The following is a 20202-nucleotide window of genomic DNA, read 5'->3' as shown; positions in this document are numbered from 1 at the left end:
AGCTCCTGAGAATTGTCCTGGCTTGTTGTGTTACTACTAGTAGAGAAGTCCATGACTTTGGATTGTGCCACGATGTACAACACTCTCCTGGTTCTGCTCCTTTCACTCTGCATCAATTCTGGAGGTCATTCCAGTTCACATTATAGGTTAAAAGAACAACAACAACAACAACCCTACATTCTGTCTTAGAATCAATACAAGTATCAGTTCCAAGGCAGAAGAGCAGTAAAAGCTAAGCAATGGGGGTTAAGTGAGTTGTCCAGGAATATCCAGCTAGGAAGTGTCTGAGACCAGATTTGAACTCAGGACCTCCTGTTTCTAGGCCTTACTCTACGGAGTCACTTAGATGCCCCCTTGATTTATGAATTTTTTTTAAATCAATTTTATTTTCAAGTTTGCATTCTCTCCTCATCTGGTCTTGGTTATCAGGTCTTTCCAGGATTCTCTGAAACCATCCCCTGTATTATAATTCCTTACAGCCCTATATATAGCATGCCATCACCTTCATATACCATAACTTGTTTAGCCACTTCCCAATTGATGGACTTCCTCTCAGTTTCCAATTCTTTGCCAACACAAAGTGAGCTTTTATCAATATCTTTGTAGATATGGGCCCTTTTCTCCTTTGTTTGATATCTTGGCCGGTACAGACCAGAAGTAGTATCACTGAGCCAAAGGGTATATGCCCAGCTTCATAGCTTTGGGGGCAAAGTTCCAAATGTCTTTCCAGAATGGCTCAACTAGTTTACAGCTCCACCAAGACTACATTAATGTACCTGTTTTCCCACAGTCCCTCCAGCATTTGGCATTTTCCATTTTTATTAACTTAGCCAATCTAATAGATATGAGATAGAACTTCAGAATTGTTTTAATTTGCATTTTTCTAATTGTCAATGATTTAGAGCATTTTTTACATGGCTATTGATAGCTTGGATTTATTCCTTTAAAAAGTATCTATTCAGGGGCAGCTGGGTAGCTCAGTGGAGTGAGAGTCAGGCCTAGAGACGGGAGGTCCTAGGTTCAAACCCGGCCTCAGCCACTTCCCAGCTGTGTGACCCTGGGCAAGTCACTTGACCCCCATTGCCCACCCTTACCAATCTTCCACCTATGAGACAATACACCGAAGTACAAGGGTTAAAAAAAGGTATCTATTCATATCCTTTGACCGCTTACTAGTTGAGAATGATCTTCCCCATATATTTCAGAAATGAGAGGCTCTAGTACCTTTATTAGATAGAGAACCTTGCTGCAAAGATTTTTTTCCTTATTGAGTTTCCTATTTTTCTTCTCATTTATGCCATATTGGCTTTTTGTGTGTAAAAACATTTTAATTTTACAAAATTATCCCATTTTACCTTCTGTGAACTTCTTGTCTCTTGTTTGGTTATGAAGTCTTTATTAAGAGTCTGATAACACATTTCTCTGTATTCTTGAATTCTACCACCTCTGAGGAGAGAGGCAGACCATTAGCTCTCCTAGCAGACCACATTTCAGAATGCTGAAATCTTTCAAAGTTGTTTTTGTTTACATTATGGATTTATCTGAAGATGTGATCTGTAGATTCTTTAGACTGGTGCTTTCTTTTCTGTGTTTAGAAGTTCTGGATGGTTTTCTTGTATAATTTTCTTGCATTCTGTTGTTCAGGGTTTTTCGTTTTGTTTTGTTTTTTTACTTTTTGAGTCCTTCTGGGAAACTTATAATTTTTAAATCAACTCTATACATTCTATCTCTGACATAGACATGTTTGGTTCATGTGGAGATCATGTTTTCTTTTAATGTTTTATGTGCTTTCTCTTCTTCTTTCATATGATCCTTTACTTCTGCATTTGCAATCAGTTGTTTTCTCTTTTGTTCCTTTACTGAAGTTTGCCACTATGGATCGAGATTTTCTATTCTGCCATTTATTTCTCCTGTGCAGGCCATAACATTTTTTTTTTCTCTCTTCTCTATTGGTTTATCTGCTTGTGTTCAAGGTCTTAAGTTTTCTCTCTCCTGACATCTTTGGTGAATTCAGCCTTTCCCCCCTCATACTCCCTTATCACTCACTTTCTGACTCCTCCTTTGATAGTGGTTTTCCAATGGGTTGAGCCTCAAAGGTGTTTTGGTTTCCTTCTATCCTGGACAATTCACATTTTATCCACTTTGATCTCTGCCCTGAGTGATTTTTGGCAGGACAGCACTAGCCTTAGCAGAACACTAGTTCCCTTTGTTTCAGGTCAGGTGGACCCCTAAACAAGCTGATGTCCTGTTCCAGTTCTTTCTGCTCCTCAGTTCTCTGAATACTGTTGCCCTCAGGAGGACTTTCTCAGTCACATTGGCACCTGAGCAGCCCGGGGAAGGGCAGGCAGACCCGCTATCTCTCAGGCCTGTCCTGCCCTCAGGGCTGCCCCTCCTCCTTCTTTCTGCTGATCCAAATCCTGTCCACTCTTTGAGGCCTAGTTCTGGGTTTCCTTCATTTACCCTTGAAATGTTATTGCTACCCTGTCCTTCCCCTCCTCCCTTCAGTCCTTCCACAACAGCCTCACCTCCCCAGCCAGACTGGAAGCTGGTGGAGCGTGGGCACCATAAAGGTAGCAGAGTCTGGAAGGAAAGACACCCGGGTCCTTGTCTAAAGCCTTGCCTTTGCGTTACAGGCTAACTTGCTCAGTTTCTTCCTCTAGGAAAGGGTGTGCTCAGTTTTGCATGACCTGCCTCATGGGCTCTTGGGAAGAAGAAAGCGCTTGGGAGCTAGGGAGACCTCAGAAATGGGAGCTACCGTTATCTTTCCAGGGAGTGACTGGCCTGAATTGGGATGCAGAAATCTTCAGTTTGAATCCTAGCCCCATTGTTAATGGCATCTGGGACTCTGGGTCTGGACTTCATCAGTTTTCCCTTTATCTATATATTGAGGGGGCTAGCCAGAAAATAGAAGAGCCCAGCTATCCTAGGGAGAGATATACTGCCCTCTCCCTACCCCAGCTTTGAGATAGGAAGAATGGCACTCCTTGAAAACAGCCTTTGAAGGGTTATAATGCTCTTACTTCCCCATTTTACTGAACTGAAAGCTGAGGCCCAGAGAGTCACCCCAGATCACTCCTGGCCCCTTGGTTAGAGTGAGTTAGATTCACCAGTGGTTGAGGAAGGATTCTGGGGTCTGGGGATGGGCTAATTTTGTCATCATGCCCCAAGCTGAGAAAGCAATACGCCCTTTCTAGCTAACCTTTGTCCTCAGCCTCAGCACAGGGTGGGAGGATGATGCTGGGAAGGCCCTTCCTGACTCCAGCTTTCTACTTTCAGAAGGGAGACTTGAATTCAGGTTTAACTGGTGTGGTGGAAAGACCCTTCCTTGGCTGAGAGCCAGGAGACTTAGTTTTAAGTCCCAGCTTTGCTTCATACTGATTGGATAGTGTTAGAAAAGCCATTCCCTCATTCCTCCTCTGGAATCTCAGCTTTCCCAGCTGTATCAAGTATCAACAAGAATTTCCAAAGGCCCTTCCATGTTCCACAGTCCCTCAGGTCCCCTAGAATGGATTCCCACCCTGCCTGCCCTGGGTGAAGTCTCCCTAGAGGGCTCATAGCTCTGGTAACCAGAAGTGCTGATGTCCTGATTAGCCAAGGGAGGTAGAAAGCAGGGCCCGGTCTTGGACCTGGGTTTGAATCCTGGCTCTTAGTGACCTTGCTGAGTCCCTTCTCTATGAGCCTCAGTTTTTACTCCTGGACAACTCTGCTATGAAATAGGCATTCTTTTGTACAACATCCCAGAGAGCCTTTGCTTGGAGACCTCTAGTGATGGGAGTTCACCCCCTCCCCAGAGGGCCATCTGACTGTTCATCACTCTTCCAAGATTCTCAGAGATTGTCTAGTCCTCCTCATACCTGAGCAGACGTCCTCCTCTCTTCCCTCTTTGTAAAAAATGAAGAAATATCCGAGCCATCATTCTGATCTGAAAAACTGACTTTATTTGTGGATCAAATAGAGTCAATGGTCCCATCATTCCCAGTCTGTTGATTCCCAGACCTCTTGTGGATTTTCACAGTTGTTTTTTTGTATTTTTTTTAAACCCTTAACTTTCGGTGTATTGTCTCATAGGTGGAAGAGTGGTAAGGGTGGGCAATGGGGGTCAAGTGACTTGCCCAGGGTCACACAGCTGGAAGTGGCTGAGGCCGGGTTTGAACCCAGGACCTCCTGTCTCTAGGCCTGACTCTCAATCCACTGAGCTACCCAGCTGCCCCCACAGTTGTTTTTATAGCCTTTTGACAGTTGAAGCAAATCATGGATTAACAAAACCCACATACTCAAAGTATGTTAGCTAATAGTTGATAAATTCTAATATAAAGTCCAAGCAATTTATTGATCTTATAACTAATAGCCTCAGACAATAACTCTTAAGAAGAGACATAAAGGTAAACAGAGTTGTCCCTCTGAGTCATAAAATCTGAGGCCCTGTCATGGACATAAATTCCTAGAAAAGCAAATACTATTCCTACTTTTACAACTGACTCTATGATTGCTTCTGTTATCTTTATCCAGAATCAGGAGATAGTAAAGATGTGAACTTAACACAAGAAGGTTTGCGACAGTAGCTCTTAAGCCAACTCGCTGCTTACACACAGTTAATTAACAACTGGGACGAGCCTTTCTAACTTTCTAGTTACAAATGCTATTTAAAGGATTATATAAGATGAATTCGTTTTATACTGAATGATATGAAAAGAATTTAGATGAAATAAATTCAAGATAAGCTCTTAAATGCTTGAGCAGGTAGCCTCCTCTCTTCCCTCTTCTGTGCTGTACCTGTATCCTACTTCCTGCCTTAGTCCTGGTCTATCTAGATCAGTGGTTCTCAAACGTTTTTGACCTACCGCCCCCTTTCCAGAAAAAATATAACTTAGCCCCCTGGAAAGTAATTTTTTAAAAATTTTAATAGCAATGAATAGGAAAGATCAATGCACCTGTGGCCATCACCGCCCTCCTAGACACTGCAGCACCCACCAGGGAGCAGTGGCTCCCACTTTGAGAATCACTGATCTACATCCTTACGAATCCGAGTCTTTTCTATTCCTTTCTATTCCCATTCAGTTTTCTCCAGAGGTCTCATATCCAGCTTTTCTAAAGTTCTGTTTAATCTCCTTAACTTCTTTCTTGTTTATGTTTTTCATTGGACTTATCTACTTCTGAGAGGGAAAGGTTAAGATCCCTCACTAGTAGTGTTTGTTTTATTATCTATTCCTGTAACTTGTGTAAATTCTCCTTTAGGAATCTAGTTGCTATGCCATTTAGTGCATATATATTTAATATTTAATATTAAGATTGTTTCTTTGTCTATGGTGCTTTTTTTAGGTAATGTTTATTTTTATTTTTTTAGATTATATATTTATTTTTATTTTGAATATTTTCCCATAGTTACATGTTTCATATTCTTTCCCTCTTTCCAAACTCCTCTAACTCCCCTTAGCCGACACACAATTCCACTGGGTTTTACATGTATCATTGATTAAGACCTAATTCCATATTATTGATAATTGGACTAGAGTTATTGTTTAGTGTTTTCATCCCCAATAATATCCCCATCAGCCCATGTTTTCAAGCAGTTGTTTTTCCTCTGTGTTTCTCCTCCCATAGTTCTTCCTCTGAATGTGGCTAGTTTTCTTTCTCATAAATCCCTCAGCCTTGCTCTGGATTCTTGCATTGCTGCTAGTAGAGAAGTCCGTTATGTTTGATTGTACCACAGTGTATCAGCCTCTGTGTATAATGTTCTCCTGGTTCTGCTCCTTTCACTGCATCAGTTCCTGGAGGTCTTTCCAGTTCACATGGAATTCCTTTTTTTTTATTCCAGTTTTCCAGAGTTATATGATCCATATTGTCTCCCTCCTTTCTTCCCTCCCCCTCTTAGAGCAGACAAGCAATTCAATCTGGATTATATATGTATTATCATGCAAAACATTTCCATATTCTTCATTTTTGTAAGTGAATAATCTTATAAAACCAAAATCCCAAAACATATACCCAAATAAACAAGTGATAAATCATGTGTTTTCACCTGTATTTCTACTCCAACAGTTTTTGTTCTGCAGATGGATAGCATTCTTTTTCATAAGTCCCTCAGAATTGTCTTGTATCATTGGATGCTATTAGTATACAAAGTTAGTAGCAAAGTCTATCACATTTGATTGTTCTACAATATTGTAGTTACTGTGTATAATGTTCTCCTGGTTCTTCTTATTTCACTCTGCATCAGTTAACATAAGTCTTTCTGAAGTCATCCTGTTCATCATTCCTTATAGCACAATAGTATTTCATCACCATTATCTATCACAATTTGTTCAGCTTTTCCCCAAGGGGCATCCCTTTAGTTTCCAATTCTTTGCCTCCACAAAAAGAGCAGCTATAAATGCTTTTATACAAACAGGTCCTTTCCCATTTTTTTAAATCTCTCCTGGATACAGACCTAGTAGTGGTATTGTTGGATCAAAAGGTATGCATTGTTTTGTAGCCCTTTGGACATAATTCCAAATTGCCCTCCAGAATGGTTGGATCCATTCACAACTCCACCAACAATGCATTAATGTCCCAATTTTGCTATATTCTCCCCAATATTTATAATTTTCCTTTACTGTCATATTGGCCAATCTCATAGGTGTGAGGTGGTACCTCAGAGTTGTTTTAATTTGCATTTCTCTAGTCAATGGGGATTTAGAACATTTTTTATATGATTATTGATAGCTTTGATTTCTTCATTGGAAAACTGCCTATTCATATCCTTTGACCATTTGTCAATTGGGGAATTATTTGGATTCTTATAAACTTGACTGACTTCTTTATGTATTTGAGAAATGAGACTTTTATCAGAGAAATTTGTTATAAAAATTCTTTCCCAGGGCAGCTGGGTAGCTCAGTGGAGTGGGGGTCAGGCCTGGAGACAGGAGGTCCTGGGTTCGGGCCCGGCCTCAGCCACTTCCCAGCTGTGTGGCCCTGGGCAGGTCACTTGACCCCCATTGCCCACCCTTGCCAATCTTCCACCTATGAGACAATACACCGAGGTACAAGGGTTTAAAAAAAATTCTTTCCCAGTTTGATGTTTCCCTTCTAATCTTAGTTGTATTGGTTTTGTTTGTACAAAAACTTTTAAATTTAATTTTTATCAAAATTATTCTTTTTTATCATTTATCATATTTTACATCTTGTAATATTCTCTTGTTTGGTCATAAATTCTTCCCTGCTTCATAAATCTGACAGGTAAATTATTCTATATTCTCCTAATTTACTTATAATATACTTACAGTCTTTATATTTAAATCATATGGACCATATGTTTATGCTTATTTTTTTATATTTATGTTTGTTTATGTTTAAATCATTTTGACCAAATCAGTATAGGATGTGAGATATTGACCTATACCTAATCTTTGCCATACTGCTTTCTAATTTTCCTAGCAGTTTCTGTCAAATAATGACTTCTTATCCTAAAATCTGGGATCTTTGGTTTTATCAAACACTAGATTGCTGAGGTCATTTACACCTAATCTATCCCATTAATTTCTTAGCCAGTACCAGATTGTTTTGATGATCACTGCTTTATAGTACAGTTTAGATCTGGTACTGGTAGGCCACCATCTTTCTTATTTTTTTCATTAGTTCCCTTGATGTTCTTGACCTTTTGGCAATAAAACTTTGATCCAATAATGCCACTACTGGGTCTGTATCCCAGATATAAAAACAAATGAGAAAGGACTTGATTGTACAAAAATATTTATAGCTGCTCTTTTTGTGGTGGCAAAGACTCAAAATTGACATCAATTGAGGATTGTCTGAACAAATTGTGGTACATGTTGGTAATGGAATAGATGATTTCAGAAAAAGGTTGGAAAGATGTGCAGGAACTGATGCAGAGTAAAATAAGCAGAACCAGGAGAACATTGTACACAATAACAGCAATTTTGGATGATGATTATATTTGAAAGCTTGGCTATTCTCAGCAATGCAATGATCTGGGATAATCCTGAAAGACTTATAACAGGGAATTCTATCCACCTCCAAAGAACTGTTGGAATTGTCTTTCACTTCAGTGGAGTTATGGTTTTATCTGGGAGTTTTGGTTATGTTGCTTGGCCCTGTTCTGATTTCCCAAATTAGGAGGTCCACCAGATAATGTAAAAGCAAGAGGTACTGTTTTATTGTAAGCTCCAGCTTGGGTCCCACAGCCTCCAAGGCAAATGGAACGTTGAATGACAGGCTTAGCCAGCTTATGATAGTTTGAGTACCAGGAACTGGGGGGGAGGGGTGTTGGACGTTTATTCAACAAATGCTTCCTATCATCCATTCAACAGATGTTACTGGTCGGGGTCTTCCCATCATTTAGCAGATGTTGCTGGTTGGGGGGTTTTCCTGTCATTCAGTAGGTGTTACCCGTTGGGGGTTTTCCTGCCATTCAGTAGGTGTTACTGGTTTTTTTTTAAAACCCTCACCTTCTGTCGTGGAGTCAATACTGTGTATTGGCTCCAAGGCAGAAGAGTGGTAAGGGTGGGCAATGGGGGTCAAGTGACTTGCCCAGGGTCACACAGCTGGGAAGTGTCTGAGGCCGGGTTTGAACCCAGGACCTCCTGTCTCTAGGCCTGACTCTCACTCCACTGAGCTACCCAGCTGCCCCTGTTATTATTTTTTCTAGTTCTATAAAGTAGTTTTCTGGTGGTTTGATTGGTATGGCACTGAATAAGTAAATTAATTTAGGTAGGTTTTTCATTTTTATCAAATTAACTCAGCCTACCTGTGAGCAATTAATGTTTTTCCAATTGTCTAGATCTAACTTTGTGTGAAAAGTGTTTTGTAATTGTGTTCATTGTGTTCAAAATGGGTTTGTCTTGGCAGAGAGAGTCCCAAATATTTTATCTTGTCTAGAGTGATTTTAAATGGAGTTTCTCTTTCTAACCCTTGCTTCTGAGTTTTGTTGGAAATATATAGAAGATTTATGTGGGTTTGTCATTCCTAGTTTGAGCTAGTTTTGATGAGTAGGTTCAATCATAGCCAGGCACCCTCAACCTTTTCCTCCACTGTATTGGTCACTTACATGTCTCTTAATAAAATGTAGTTTACCTGCTTCTATCTCAACTCCCCCCCCCCCCCAAGTCTGTTCTAGTGAAGGGCAGGCACTGATGAGCCCTAAAGCATCCTAGCTCAGGGGTCTCTCAGGCTGCCCAGGACCCAGCCTTATGCTTGCTGTCTCTTTTGGAAGGTGCTGGCTGGTTTAGGGAGCAGCTCAGGACGCTGGGGTTACAGAGGGGAGCAGTTGGGCCTGATTAATCCCAGGGTGTCTGTGACTGCTTCTCTCAACTAGAAGGGGATTCGTTTTCACTCCCAGTTGTCTGCTTGGTGTGATCTGGAGAACTGAGAGCTTCTCCTGGGGTTGGGGTGAGCCCTGTGACATCCTCCTGGTAGCCCTTTCCAGTAGTTTCTTCCTTCTACCATTCATTCCTTGCTGAGTGGCCAGAATCCTCCCCAATTCCCCTGACCTAGAATTAGGGTCCTTAGAAGCCAGCCACGCTAGAGCCTTCCTGAAAGGGGATCAGCTAGGGGAAGCCACCCAGCACATGTTCAAAGAGTTGGGATTCTTAGGAACCTTATCCTTACTCTAAGTCTCAATGGGTCTAGGCTGCTTCTTCCACCCCTAATCCCTGCTAGTTCTGCCCCCTGAGGCCAAACAGAACCAAGCTCATGTCTCTTTCCTTTGATTGCTCATGAGTATTTGAAGATAGCTGTTGTGTGTTCTCTTACTCCATCCCCTCTCTGGGTGAAACCTGCCCACTGTCCTGAAGAGGTGACAGGCAAGAATTGTGCCCCCCCAATAAGATTCTTGGAACTGAGCTCAGATGGCCAAATGGGGTTGTAGCTAGACTGACAGATTTACCCCAGCCAACCTCCCCTCTTAAAGTTTGTGTATTCTAAAATCTTAAGGAAATGATGAGTCATCTCTTAAGTGGCTGTCTCTGCCTACATCTCCAATTTAGAGAGTCAAGTTCATACTCCTGATCTTAGCCTTCAAGGCCCTCTGGAGACCTTCCATGACCTTCCTTTCCAATGGCCCTCCCATGACAGGCATGCCTCCTTTTGTTTGCACGTGGCGGCCCCATTTCCCAACATCTTGTACTGACATTGTGTCTCTGTCACACTTTGGTAATTCTCGCAACACTTCAACCTTTCCCATCATTATTGTATGTTAAGCTCACCTGTCAACGGTGATCTTTGATGTTACTATTTGATGCAATTGATCTGGAGTGTCATGAACGGTGTGCATGTAAAAAGGTTGTGTGTGTCCACTGTCAACTTGGAAAAACACAGAACTGCTCAGGTAGGCAGCAAAACCAAGGCTTTAATCAGGAAAGAGATAGTATTCACTATTGGGCTGCCACACAGAGCCAAGGGCTCTGGGATGGACTCTGGGAACAGTATCTCTGGGAGAGTCGCTACTCCAAAGAACAATAAAACACAGGGATCTCAGGACATCAAACAAAACACAGGGATCTCAGGACATCAAACAGACACGGGCAGGTGGTAAGCAGGCTCAAGAAAGAGGCTGTAATCAGGGGCTAGGGCAGTGCTGGTAAACCTATGACACATGTGTCAGCACTGACACACGTAGCCATTTTCGATGACACACGGCCGCATACCGAGGATGAAACATTTGCTGTAGTGTAGTGTAGACACTCTGTGCACTATAGATGGCAATTCTACCTATATTAATTTACCTATTTTGGTTTATTAAATACAGTTATACATTACAATGATATATTTTTGCTATTTAAACTATGAATATCGCGAAATTATGTTTTTTTCTCAAAGTGACACACCACCAGAGTTATGCTCGGTTTTTTTGCGAATTTGACACACTAAGCTCAAAAGGTTGCCCATCACTCGGCTAGGGTATATCTGGGAGTGGTCTACTACAATGGATACTAAAAGGATGGTTCCTGCACAAGCATTGGCCTTATTATGGGGGAAACTTCCAAGACTAAAAGGGTATTTAACATTTGACTGTCTACTAGTCCCACTTAAACTGGGATCATTAAGTACTTCAAGGTCTATTGTTCAGTCTGAACTGGGTCAATCTAGGACTTCCCTGGGGTGAGTTCTCAGGGGAAAGGGACAAACTTGGGGTTCCCCAAAACCCAGTTGACACCACCAAACGGGGCCTTCCTATTCCCTGAAACACAATTAAAAAAAATTTTTTTAAACCCTTACCTTCCATCTTGGAGTCAATACTGTGTATTGGCTCCAAGGCAGAAGAGTGGTAAGGGTAGGCAATGGGGGTCAAGTGACTTGCCCAGGGTCACACAGCTGGGAAGTGTCTGAGGTCCCTGAAACACAATATTGTAACCAATTAATAACCCTATCATGTCCTCTAAGTGTTCAAGAGAAAGGAAGAGGCAATCAGTGAGGCAAACTTTATTGTCTTATTTTAAGAAATTGTGGCAGCCAACTCAGCCTTCAGCAGCCATCACCACTGAGGCAAGACCCCTGACTACCAAGAATATTAGAATTCACTGAAGGCTCAAATGATGATTAGCATTTTTTTAGTTAGTAAATATTTTTCTTTTCCTTTTTTTTAAATTTATTTTTCATTTTCATTTTTCTTTAGAATATTTTTCCATGGTTACATGATTCATAATCCCCCCCTCCTCTGCTCTCTCCTTCACCATCCCAAAGCTGACAAACAGTTCCACTGGGTTATACATGTATCATTGTTCAAAACATATTTCCATATTTGCAGTAGAGTGATCTTTTAACATCAAAACCCTAATCACATCTCTATCATACTACCTGGTTGATGCATTTTTGGTTCCACAGTTCTTTCTCTGGATGTGGATAGCATTCTTTCTCTTAAATTCCTCTGGATTGTCCTGGGTCATTTCATTGCTGCTAGTACAGAAGTCCATTACATTCGACTGTGCCACAGTGTATCCATCTCTGTGTATAACATTCTGCTCCTTTTACTCTGCATCAGTTCCTGGAGGTCGTTCCAGTTCACATGGAATCCCTCCAGTTCATTATTCCTTTCAGCACAATAATATTGATGGTTAGCATTTTTTTAACAATGAAGTATTTTTTATTTTAGCATTTTTAATAAAAGTAGTATTTTGAACAATAAATATTTTAATTAAGGTCTGTACATTGTTTTTGTAGATATACTGTAGACATACTTTTGTAGATATACTATAGCATACTCAATAGACTATAGTATAATAGTATAAATACAATTTGATATGTGCTGGCTAATCACACAATTTGTGTGCATTTATAGCAAGATTCTGTTGATTGTGGTGGGCTAGAATAGAACTTGCAACATCTCCAAGGTCTGCCTATAGTCAGTCCCCTTTAGTATTTATGGCATTTTTCCTTCTTGTCCAGCCTTGTCCTGTCACAGAATTGGTCCAGGTGTCCTGGGGCCAGATGGTGGCAATTTCTCCCACAGGGCCCTGGCTCTTAGGCATACCTCCTCCTCTGTAGGTGTGTCTGGGGCCCCCGAGGTTTCACAGGGCTCTAGTAGGAAAAGAGACTTCAGAGGCCTTCTCTTCTGACCCCTTCATGTTCCAGAGGAGGGACATAGAAGGGATGATCCCAGCCCTGGCTTCCTTGCTGTATTCTAAGGAAGGCTTTTGGGTGCTGAAGGCAGGTGGGGGTGGCAGCTAGAATCACTAAGGAGTGTCTTTGTCAGGCAGCCCCAGCGTGGTGGCTGAGATGTGACCTGGGGCCTGGGAGGGCTGCCTGGGCCGACCCTTTGCCCCTCAGGCCCTGGGAGAGGCGCTCTCTGAGGTCACAGTTCCCAGAGCAGATGGCAGCCCAGGGGCTCTAGCGTCCCTTCATGGGGCCCAACCAAAGTAACTTGTCATGATACTTGCTTCTGTGACGATGGTGCCATCCCGATTCCTCCATCACAGTCTGGTAAGGAAGCTTTTTTCTCTGATCTTCCCAGACCCGTAGGATGAAGCCTGAACTGGAAAGACCTGAGGCTGGGTCTCCCTTTCCCTGCCCTTGCTTGTAGGGTGAGAGACAAGGCCCTGGCTAGGGTTGTCCAGGAGCTGGGCGGAGGGAGTGCGCTCTGGTGTCCTGAGAGGTCCTCCCACCCGCCGGGGATCAGAGGCACCATTCAGAGAAGACAGAAGTCCATTCAGCTCTCGGGCCGGGCAGCCTGAAAGAGGGCGCCGGAAACCGCAGAGGAACCTTCTTTCTCCGACCTTGAGATGGGCAGGTTTGAGAAAGGGGGGCCTGCGTGGGCTGAGCACCGCCCCACGGGAGCTCCTGACACGAGGCCTTACTGCCGCCCCCAGGGGCAAGGGCCGGGGCTCCGGGAACCCAGACTTCTGGCGAATTGCCACCCCCTCAGTGCAGAGCCCCAGCCGAGCCTGGAGGCGACGGGCCCCCCTGCCAGGAAGTCCTGACAGCTCTTTTTGGTGACATGCGTCCTGGGTGGCCAGCACTGTCCTGGGCACCGTCCCTGCGTTCCCTGAGCCTGCCTCCTGTGGGAGGAGGGAGAGGGAAGAGGATGGGGGAGGAGCGCCTGAGCAGAGCCTTGAAGGAAGGGAAGGATTTGGGGACGTGGAAGAGGTGAACCTCCAGGTGAACATGCAGGGGCAGAAGTCTGGGGTGTTGGGTTCAGGGATTCCCGGGTTCTAGCCTTAGGGCTGGAGGGGACTTCATAGGCCACTGCATCTAACCCCTCACTGAACAGAAAAGGAAGCAGACCCAGGAGGCCCGGGGTGACCAAGCCATTGAGCAGCAGAGCTGAGATTTGAACTCAGGACAGCGGATGCCAAACCCAGGGCTCCTTCCACCATTTGTATTGTCCCTCGTTTGGCTGGAGAGAATCCTGAAAGCGGTGACCCACGTCACACTGTATCTTATCCCATAAGTGACTGTTGAGCAGGGCTGTGTCTCGGAGGGGGGCGAATGGAGAAGGCGGCCCCTGAGCTGGCATGTAAGGTCAAAGGAGGGCTCTGAGGCAGAGGCGAGGAGAGAGGGGCATTCTGGGGGGGCACAGCTAGTGCAAAGACATGGGGAGAGGAGGCCCAGTTAGCTGCCTTGTACAGAGTCCCCTCTGCAGAATGGAGTCGCGCCCCCTGACCTGGGAAAAGAAGTGGGAGCCAAGTTGTGAAGGGTGTCCAAGGTTTAACAGAGGAGTTGGCGGTTGGCTCTTGGGGTAATAAGGAGCCACTGGAGTTGGCAGAGCATGTGTCAGGGGGGTCACAGCTGGGTGGAGGCTGGTTTGGAGCGGTTGGAGACTCCTGCAGGTTTTTTCTAGGAGAAATTTGACTGAGAGATGTAGGAAAACGGTTTGAAGAGTGAGCCTCGTGCTACTTGTTTGGGGGTGTCTGTCGCCCTTCCAAGGACATTTGCCTAGTGCCAGGCTTTACCTACCATGGGAAGGGCCTTATAGGCTATGGGGTTTAGCCCTGTTGTCTCCTGGCGATGCCATGTGGCTGGTGCCATCCCAAAGGACTCGGCCTCAGGAGCATCTTGAAGGGAAATGGACATCTGATGCGGGGGGGGGGGGGGTCTGGTGGCAGCTGCAGCCTGTGGGCTCATGGAGAGAAATGCTGCCAAATAGATGCTTATTGTCGAGATCTCCGGTGTGTCAGCCCAGAAAAGAAGAGTGGGTCGGGGGAGGCAACTAGTGAGCAGTGAGGGTACGACCCTGGTACGGCCCAGAAGAGAGCCTTTGTAGAGAGATGGTTTATAGAGGGGAAGGGCTCGAAATCCTCCAGGGAGCTCACACACACACACAGTGTCTGCATGGCTATCAAGGATCCGATCTTAGGGTCTCTGATCCACCAAAGGATGAAATGCAGAAGTCGCGAACCCTAAAAAGGGTCCAAAAAGGTGACGTACATTAAGAGTAACTTCCTGTGGGACCCCAGGCAAATCCTTTCCAGCTCTGGGCCTCTGTAAAGTGAGAGGAGGTAGACGGGACAGCCCTGGGCTCCCTGACTTTCGGCTTCCTCGTCCTCATCAGCTGTTGTTCAGTCATTCACATGTGTCCAACTCTTGTTGGACTGCCATGGAGTCTTTTTGGTGACGATACTAGAGCAGTTGGCTATTTCCTTCTCCAGGGGATCCAGTGGATTCTTTTGTCAAGTGAAGAGAGGCTAGAGTGACTTGCCCAAGATGACACAGCTAAGAAGTATTGGAGGCTGGATCTGTACTCAGGTCTTCTTGTCTCTAGGCTCAGTGCTCTAACCGCTATGCAGAGCTGCCTTTATCACCCCTAAGTGGCACTGAGCTTTAGGATCTCACAGTGATGGCACTGTTGGGACTAGAGAGAGAAGGGAAGGAAAAAAGTGAGTGAGTGCCTTGGCTTGAGTAAGAGAAGAGCTGATGGGAAAACTGGGAGATTTTTGGGAGATAGGAGAATGGGGTGAGAAATGAGGGAGACTCAGATGCTTGGGCCTGTTTGGGGGAGAAATCAAAGAATGTCAGAGCTGGGGGGGAGCCCCAGGACTAGGACTGTCAGCATTGGAAGGGGCCTTAAATCAGGGAATGTTAGGGCTGGGAGGGAACTTGGGATAAGGATATGTCTCAAGAGGACCGTGGAACAGAAGCCATCTTTGTGGTGGCCCCTTGCTTTGTGACTGTGTCCCTTTTGTTAACTGGCAATGGCTACCCCCACCCCCACCGGCCCTGGCCCCTTGTGTTCCCTCCCTTTTCAATCAGTTGTGGGCTCTCCCTACCCCCAGCTCCTGCTTTTATTCAGGGGCCCCTCGATCCCCTCATGTTCGGGTCCAAGAATGGATCTGCCATCATGTATGTTAGGGCCTTTGTGTACCAGGCCCTGGGCTAGGCTTTGAGGACACCGAGGCCAGGATGGCACCTCCTGTGCCAGGGAGGCAGCCCTTCCTTCCTGCCAGTGGAGAAGATACAGAATCGAGGCTGAGAGATGGGAGCCTTACAAAGCTGAGTCTGAAAGGAAGAGAGGGCTAGGAGGAGGAGGGAAGGAGGAGGAGGCAGGGGCGATGAACCAGGAGGGGGGGCATTCCAGGCCAGGGTGAGAACAGATGCAATGCCAAATGGGGAGGGGTGGGGAGGAACAACCGCAGATCGGTAGTTTGGCAGCTTCAGCACAGAATGTGGGATGGAAGGAATGAGCCCTAGAGCGCTGTGGAGAGCTGGTGCTTGTCAGGGCTTTTAAATGCCAGCCTGAGGGACTTGGATTTGTCCCTAGAGGCAAGAGGGAGCCACCACTGTTTATTGAGCCAGGGAGGGACACGATCAGACCTTGATTTGAGGAAGACCATTTTGGCAGCAGTGTGGAGAAAGGGAAGCCTGGAACGTTATTTAGGAGGCCTCATCATCCCTTCAGAATCTGTAAGGCAGCATCTCCCAGTTTCCCCCTGAGGGTGGCCAGTGATGGGAAATCCACTTTAGGTCTGCCCTGAGGGTTTGGGGATGGTTTTGACTTGGGAGATTTTTAAGTCATCGAACTTGCAGTCCACTGAGATATCCAGATCTTTTTTATATAAAAGAGGCATGCTCACAAGGGATGAGGAGAGTCTTTTCGCCCTTCCTCTCTGTACCATAGTGCTCCCATCTGTAAAATGGGGATAATCATCCCTACATCCCTTCTCTCCTCCAGGGCTTGTGAGGCTATGGTGAGGTCATGCCATATGGCAGCAAGGAGCTTAGTCAAAGGAAGGATCATTTTGTGTCCCAGAAGCTTCTGGTTGGTGAATATTGCCCCCTGGCTGAGCAGATTTGGAAAAAGAGATAGTCGTGGGCCTCTGTCCCAGTTTGACTATATTCACTAGGGTTTTCCTTGTCCTTGTTTAATCCAGTTCTTGGGATATGGGTCAGTAAAGAATGTAACAGCTTTGGCCCAGACCCCTCTGGTTCCTGATGGGGTGGGTTGGCCCAGCTCTGCCCTTCCCACTTATAGGCTCCTCCAACTGCCTCCCAGGAAGCCTTCAGAGTACTTCGTGCTGTTCTGGCCTTGTGGGGGAAGAGATTCAGAACTGGGTCTCTGTCCAGACCCAGTGCAAGCTGCTCTTCCCTAGCTGACACTGGCCTCAGAAATGTTGGTGGGAGGGGGCAGCTGGGTAGCTCAGTGGATTGAGAGAGCCAGGCCTAGAGACAGGAGGTCCTGGGTTCAAATCTGGCCTCAGACACTTCCCAGCTGTGTGACCCTGGGCAAGTCACTTGACCCCCTTTGCCTAGCCCTTACTACTTTTCTGCCTTGGCTCTAAGGTAAGGGTTTAAAAAAATGCTGGTGGGTTTTTCTGATGGGTTCTCTCCTATCCTCTTGATGTCTCCACTGTTTCCCTCTTTTTCCCTGAGTCTCCTTCTGTTCTCTCCTTTTCCTGAACCTTCCTTCCTGCCCTAAAATCTCTTGCCTTTCTCTGGGCCATCCTTTTCAATCTCTCCTGATTCTTTCCCTCTTTCTTCCTTGATCCTATTAAAAAAAACCCAGCAAAGATGAATCCAGACCAATGATTATTTTAGTACAGCAAACTCCCATTGAGGAAACTCTTGGCAGGTGCCATATGGACAATTTGTAACTTTTAGCCATAGAAGGCTACCTGGGGCACCAATGAATGAGCTGTCCAAGGTCACGTAGCCAGGATGTATCAAGGGAGATTTGAATCCATGCCTTCCTAACTCCAAGCCACTGTTTCTGTTTTAGACTCCTAGGATATCAGAGCTGGAAGAGATCTCTGCCAAGGTCTAAGGACATCTTGATCTTAGCCTGCTTCTTTTATTTTACAGAGGAGGGATCGCAACCCAGAATGGAAAAGGGATTTTCTACAAGTCACCCAGAATTCATGAATGCCCTATATTCTTCCTCAGGTCTCTTGACCATCAGGATGGTTCTTTCCCCTCTCCTGTCGTGTCTCCTATTTGGAGCTACACAGCATGCATTGGCCTAGGTCTCTGGTCATCCCTTGCTGGTGTCCCCCACCCCTAGCCCCACCCTGAGCCTCACTTCTCCCTCTGTCTTTCTCCCCAGGGTGCTTCAAAGATGACCGCATTGTCTTTTGGACCTGGATGTTCTCCACGTACTTCATGGAGAAATGGGCTCCAAGGCAGGACGACATGCTGTTCTATGTGCGCCGGAAGCTCTCCTATGTGGCGAGTAGTGACAGCCCCAGTGATGATGGGAAGAAGGTGAGTGGCTGCTGAGGGGGTCCTCACAGGGTGTCAGGGTCCCTCCCTAGTGGGCTCATCTGCCGCCAGCGGACCTGGCCCACTCAGTGTGGCCATTGCATCCCAGCTCTATCAGGCAGAAACTGGCCTTTTGTTAACTGCAAGTGTGAGAGCTGGAAGGTTGCTGAAAGCTTGGGACTGCCACATTTTACAGGGAGGCCCCATCTACTTGACTTCATGCCTCATTGCTTCCCGAATGGCCTTCCCATCCATGGCTCCTGTCTGGGTCTGTAATGGAGCTGGGTGCTTATCCTCAAACCAGATGGCTCAGTTCGGGCTCCCAGGTTCTCTGCCTTGGGGTCATCCTGGACTCTTCCCTGTCTCCTTTCAGAGCCCCGTCCCCAGCCAGCTGCCAGATCTCTCTGGTCCTATCTCTACAATGCCTCTATACCCACAATCTCTTCCTAGATGTTCTCATCCACTTCTTCAGTGACCTCCCAACTGGTCTCTCTGCTTTCAGCTTCTTCCCTCTCCATCCTTCCTCCACCCAGCAGATCTCACCTTCAGGATAAAGGGCTGAATCCTCAGGCAGCCCAGCAAAGTTCCACAGTCCACCCAAGCTCCTCCTTTCCTGGGTAGTTATTTATTTCTACTTAGTCCCCTTCCCTTGTTCTCATTCTAGGCACAAGTTCTGCTAGCTTTTCCTCAGGCATGACCTTCCATCGCCCGTGCCTGGAATTTTCTCCTTTCCCCTCAAGAATCCTGCATTCCCGCCCCACTTCTGTTCTGCCACTACCTTCTCTCAGGGGCCTTTCCTGACTCTCCAGGTTCGAGCCTTGGTCTCGCCTTTATAAGCAGTTTTCTCCCATGTCACATCTCAGGAACCAATCATAGTTCCTTAATTTGCCTGGCCCGCCCAGGGGGGAGGTGCCTGTGGGATCAGTTTCCCATCTCGTTGGTTTCAGCTTCCTTCCTCTGGGGGCCGTCCATCCCTGCACATGTCAATGGTAAACTCTGATCACATCAGAACAAAGGGAGGGGAAACCCCTCCTCACAGGAGGCCCAGCTTCAAATCCTTGGGACCCTCCCGGGCTGCTCACTTCTCTTCCTAGGCTTCACACTGCCCTTCTGCCTTTTTGAGGGCCCTCTCCTAGCACTAGTTCTGGGAGCCTTTGCCCCACCAGGAAACAATGAGTCATTTGTTAAATACCTCCTGGGGGTCAGGCACTGGACTGACTGCTGGAGATAACCAAAGAGGCAAAAGTCAGTCCCTGCCCCCAAGGAGCTCTGAGGCTCTAAGGCTACTGCCCCCTCCCCTCCTGAGATGTTACTCTGCCAGACCCTCGAGGCCTGTGGCTTCCCCCCAGATTTCCTCCTCCATGCAAGGGACGCTGTCCCAGGGCACTGAGTGGACGCCTCCTCCAGAGCGTCTGAAGATGCCGGTGCTAGACTCGGTGGTCTCCAAGTTCTCTTCTCCCACTGAGGTCTGTTCCATCAAGGGTCAGGGTGAATGGTGCTGCCCCCTGCTGGCAGTTGGTGACTAGGAAAATTCTTGGGGCTCTTGTATGGAAAGGGGGGTCTGGGGTGGGGAGAGATGGAGTGTTTGGACCTGAGGACAAGATTGAGGATTTAAACTCCATTTTTAGAAAAACTGTACAGAATATCTTGTTTGAAATATTGTCTTAATTTTGAACTAACTCTTCCCTTCCCCCCTTCTTCCCCACCCCCTGGCCCCCCTAAATAAAGAATTAAAACTAGAATGGAGGGAAAAGAGCAGAGCAGAGAAGGAACCATCCATCACTGTGTGCAGCAGTTCTTCCTGTTGGCTGCCTTTCTTTGGGGCTAAGCTTGGACACTGTCATTAGCTGCTGTGTCCACTCCCTTGTAATGGGGCTGTTTGACTTGTCCTTTGCATTCTGGGCCTGAGCGGCTGGTGACTTTGGACACACCCCTGGCTCGTAGGGAAGGGCTGGCTGGGCAGCTGAGGCTGACCCTTCAAAGAGAAGGTGCTGGAGACGCCCTCCATTTTATAGGCATTTGGGGTATTGCCCAAGAGGAAGTCCCTGGCTTTTGTTTCTCCCTGCCCTTCCCCCTTCCTTT

At 46.0% G+C, this 20202-nt stretch overlaps 1 protein-coding gene across 1 annotated transcript in view; it reads left to right on the top strand.

Annotated features, from left to right (window-relative positions):
- KIAA0930 (KIAA0930 ortholog) overlaps positions 1 to 20202 on the top strand; it is a 37134-nt gene that overhangs the window by 9101 nt on the left and 7831 nt on the right. Inside the window, exon 2 of the mRNA XM_044677624.1 lies at positions 17966 to 18091. Coding sequence (XP_044533559.1) covers positions 17966 to 18091 — 126 coding nt within the window. The remainder of the gene's footprint in view (positions 1 to 17965; positions 18092 to 20202) is intronic.

This window comes from Gracilinanus agilis, chromosome 5 (genome assembly GCF_016433145.1).
Source record: "Gracilinanus agilis isolate LMUSP501 chromosome 5, AgileGrace, whole genome shotgun sequence".
NCBI classification, from domain to species: Eukaryota; Metazoa; Chordata; class Mammalia; order Didelphimorphia; family Didelphidae; genus Gracilinanus; species Gracilinanus agilis.
This window is presented reverse-complemented; position numbering and strand designations above follow the sequence as displayed.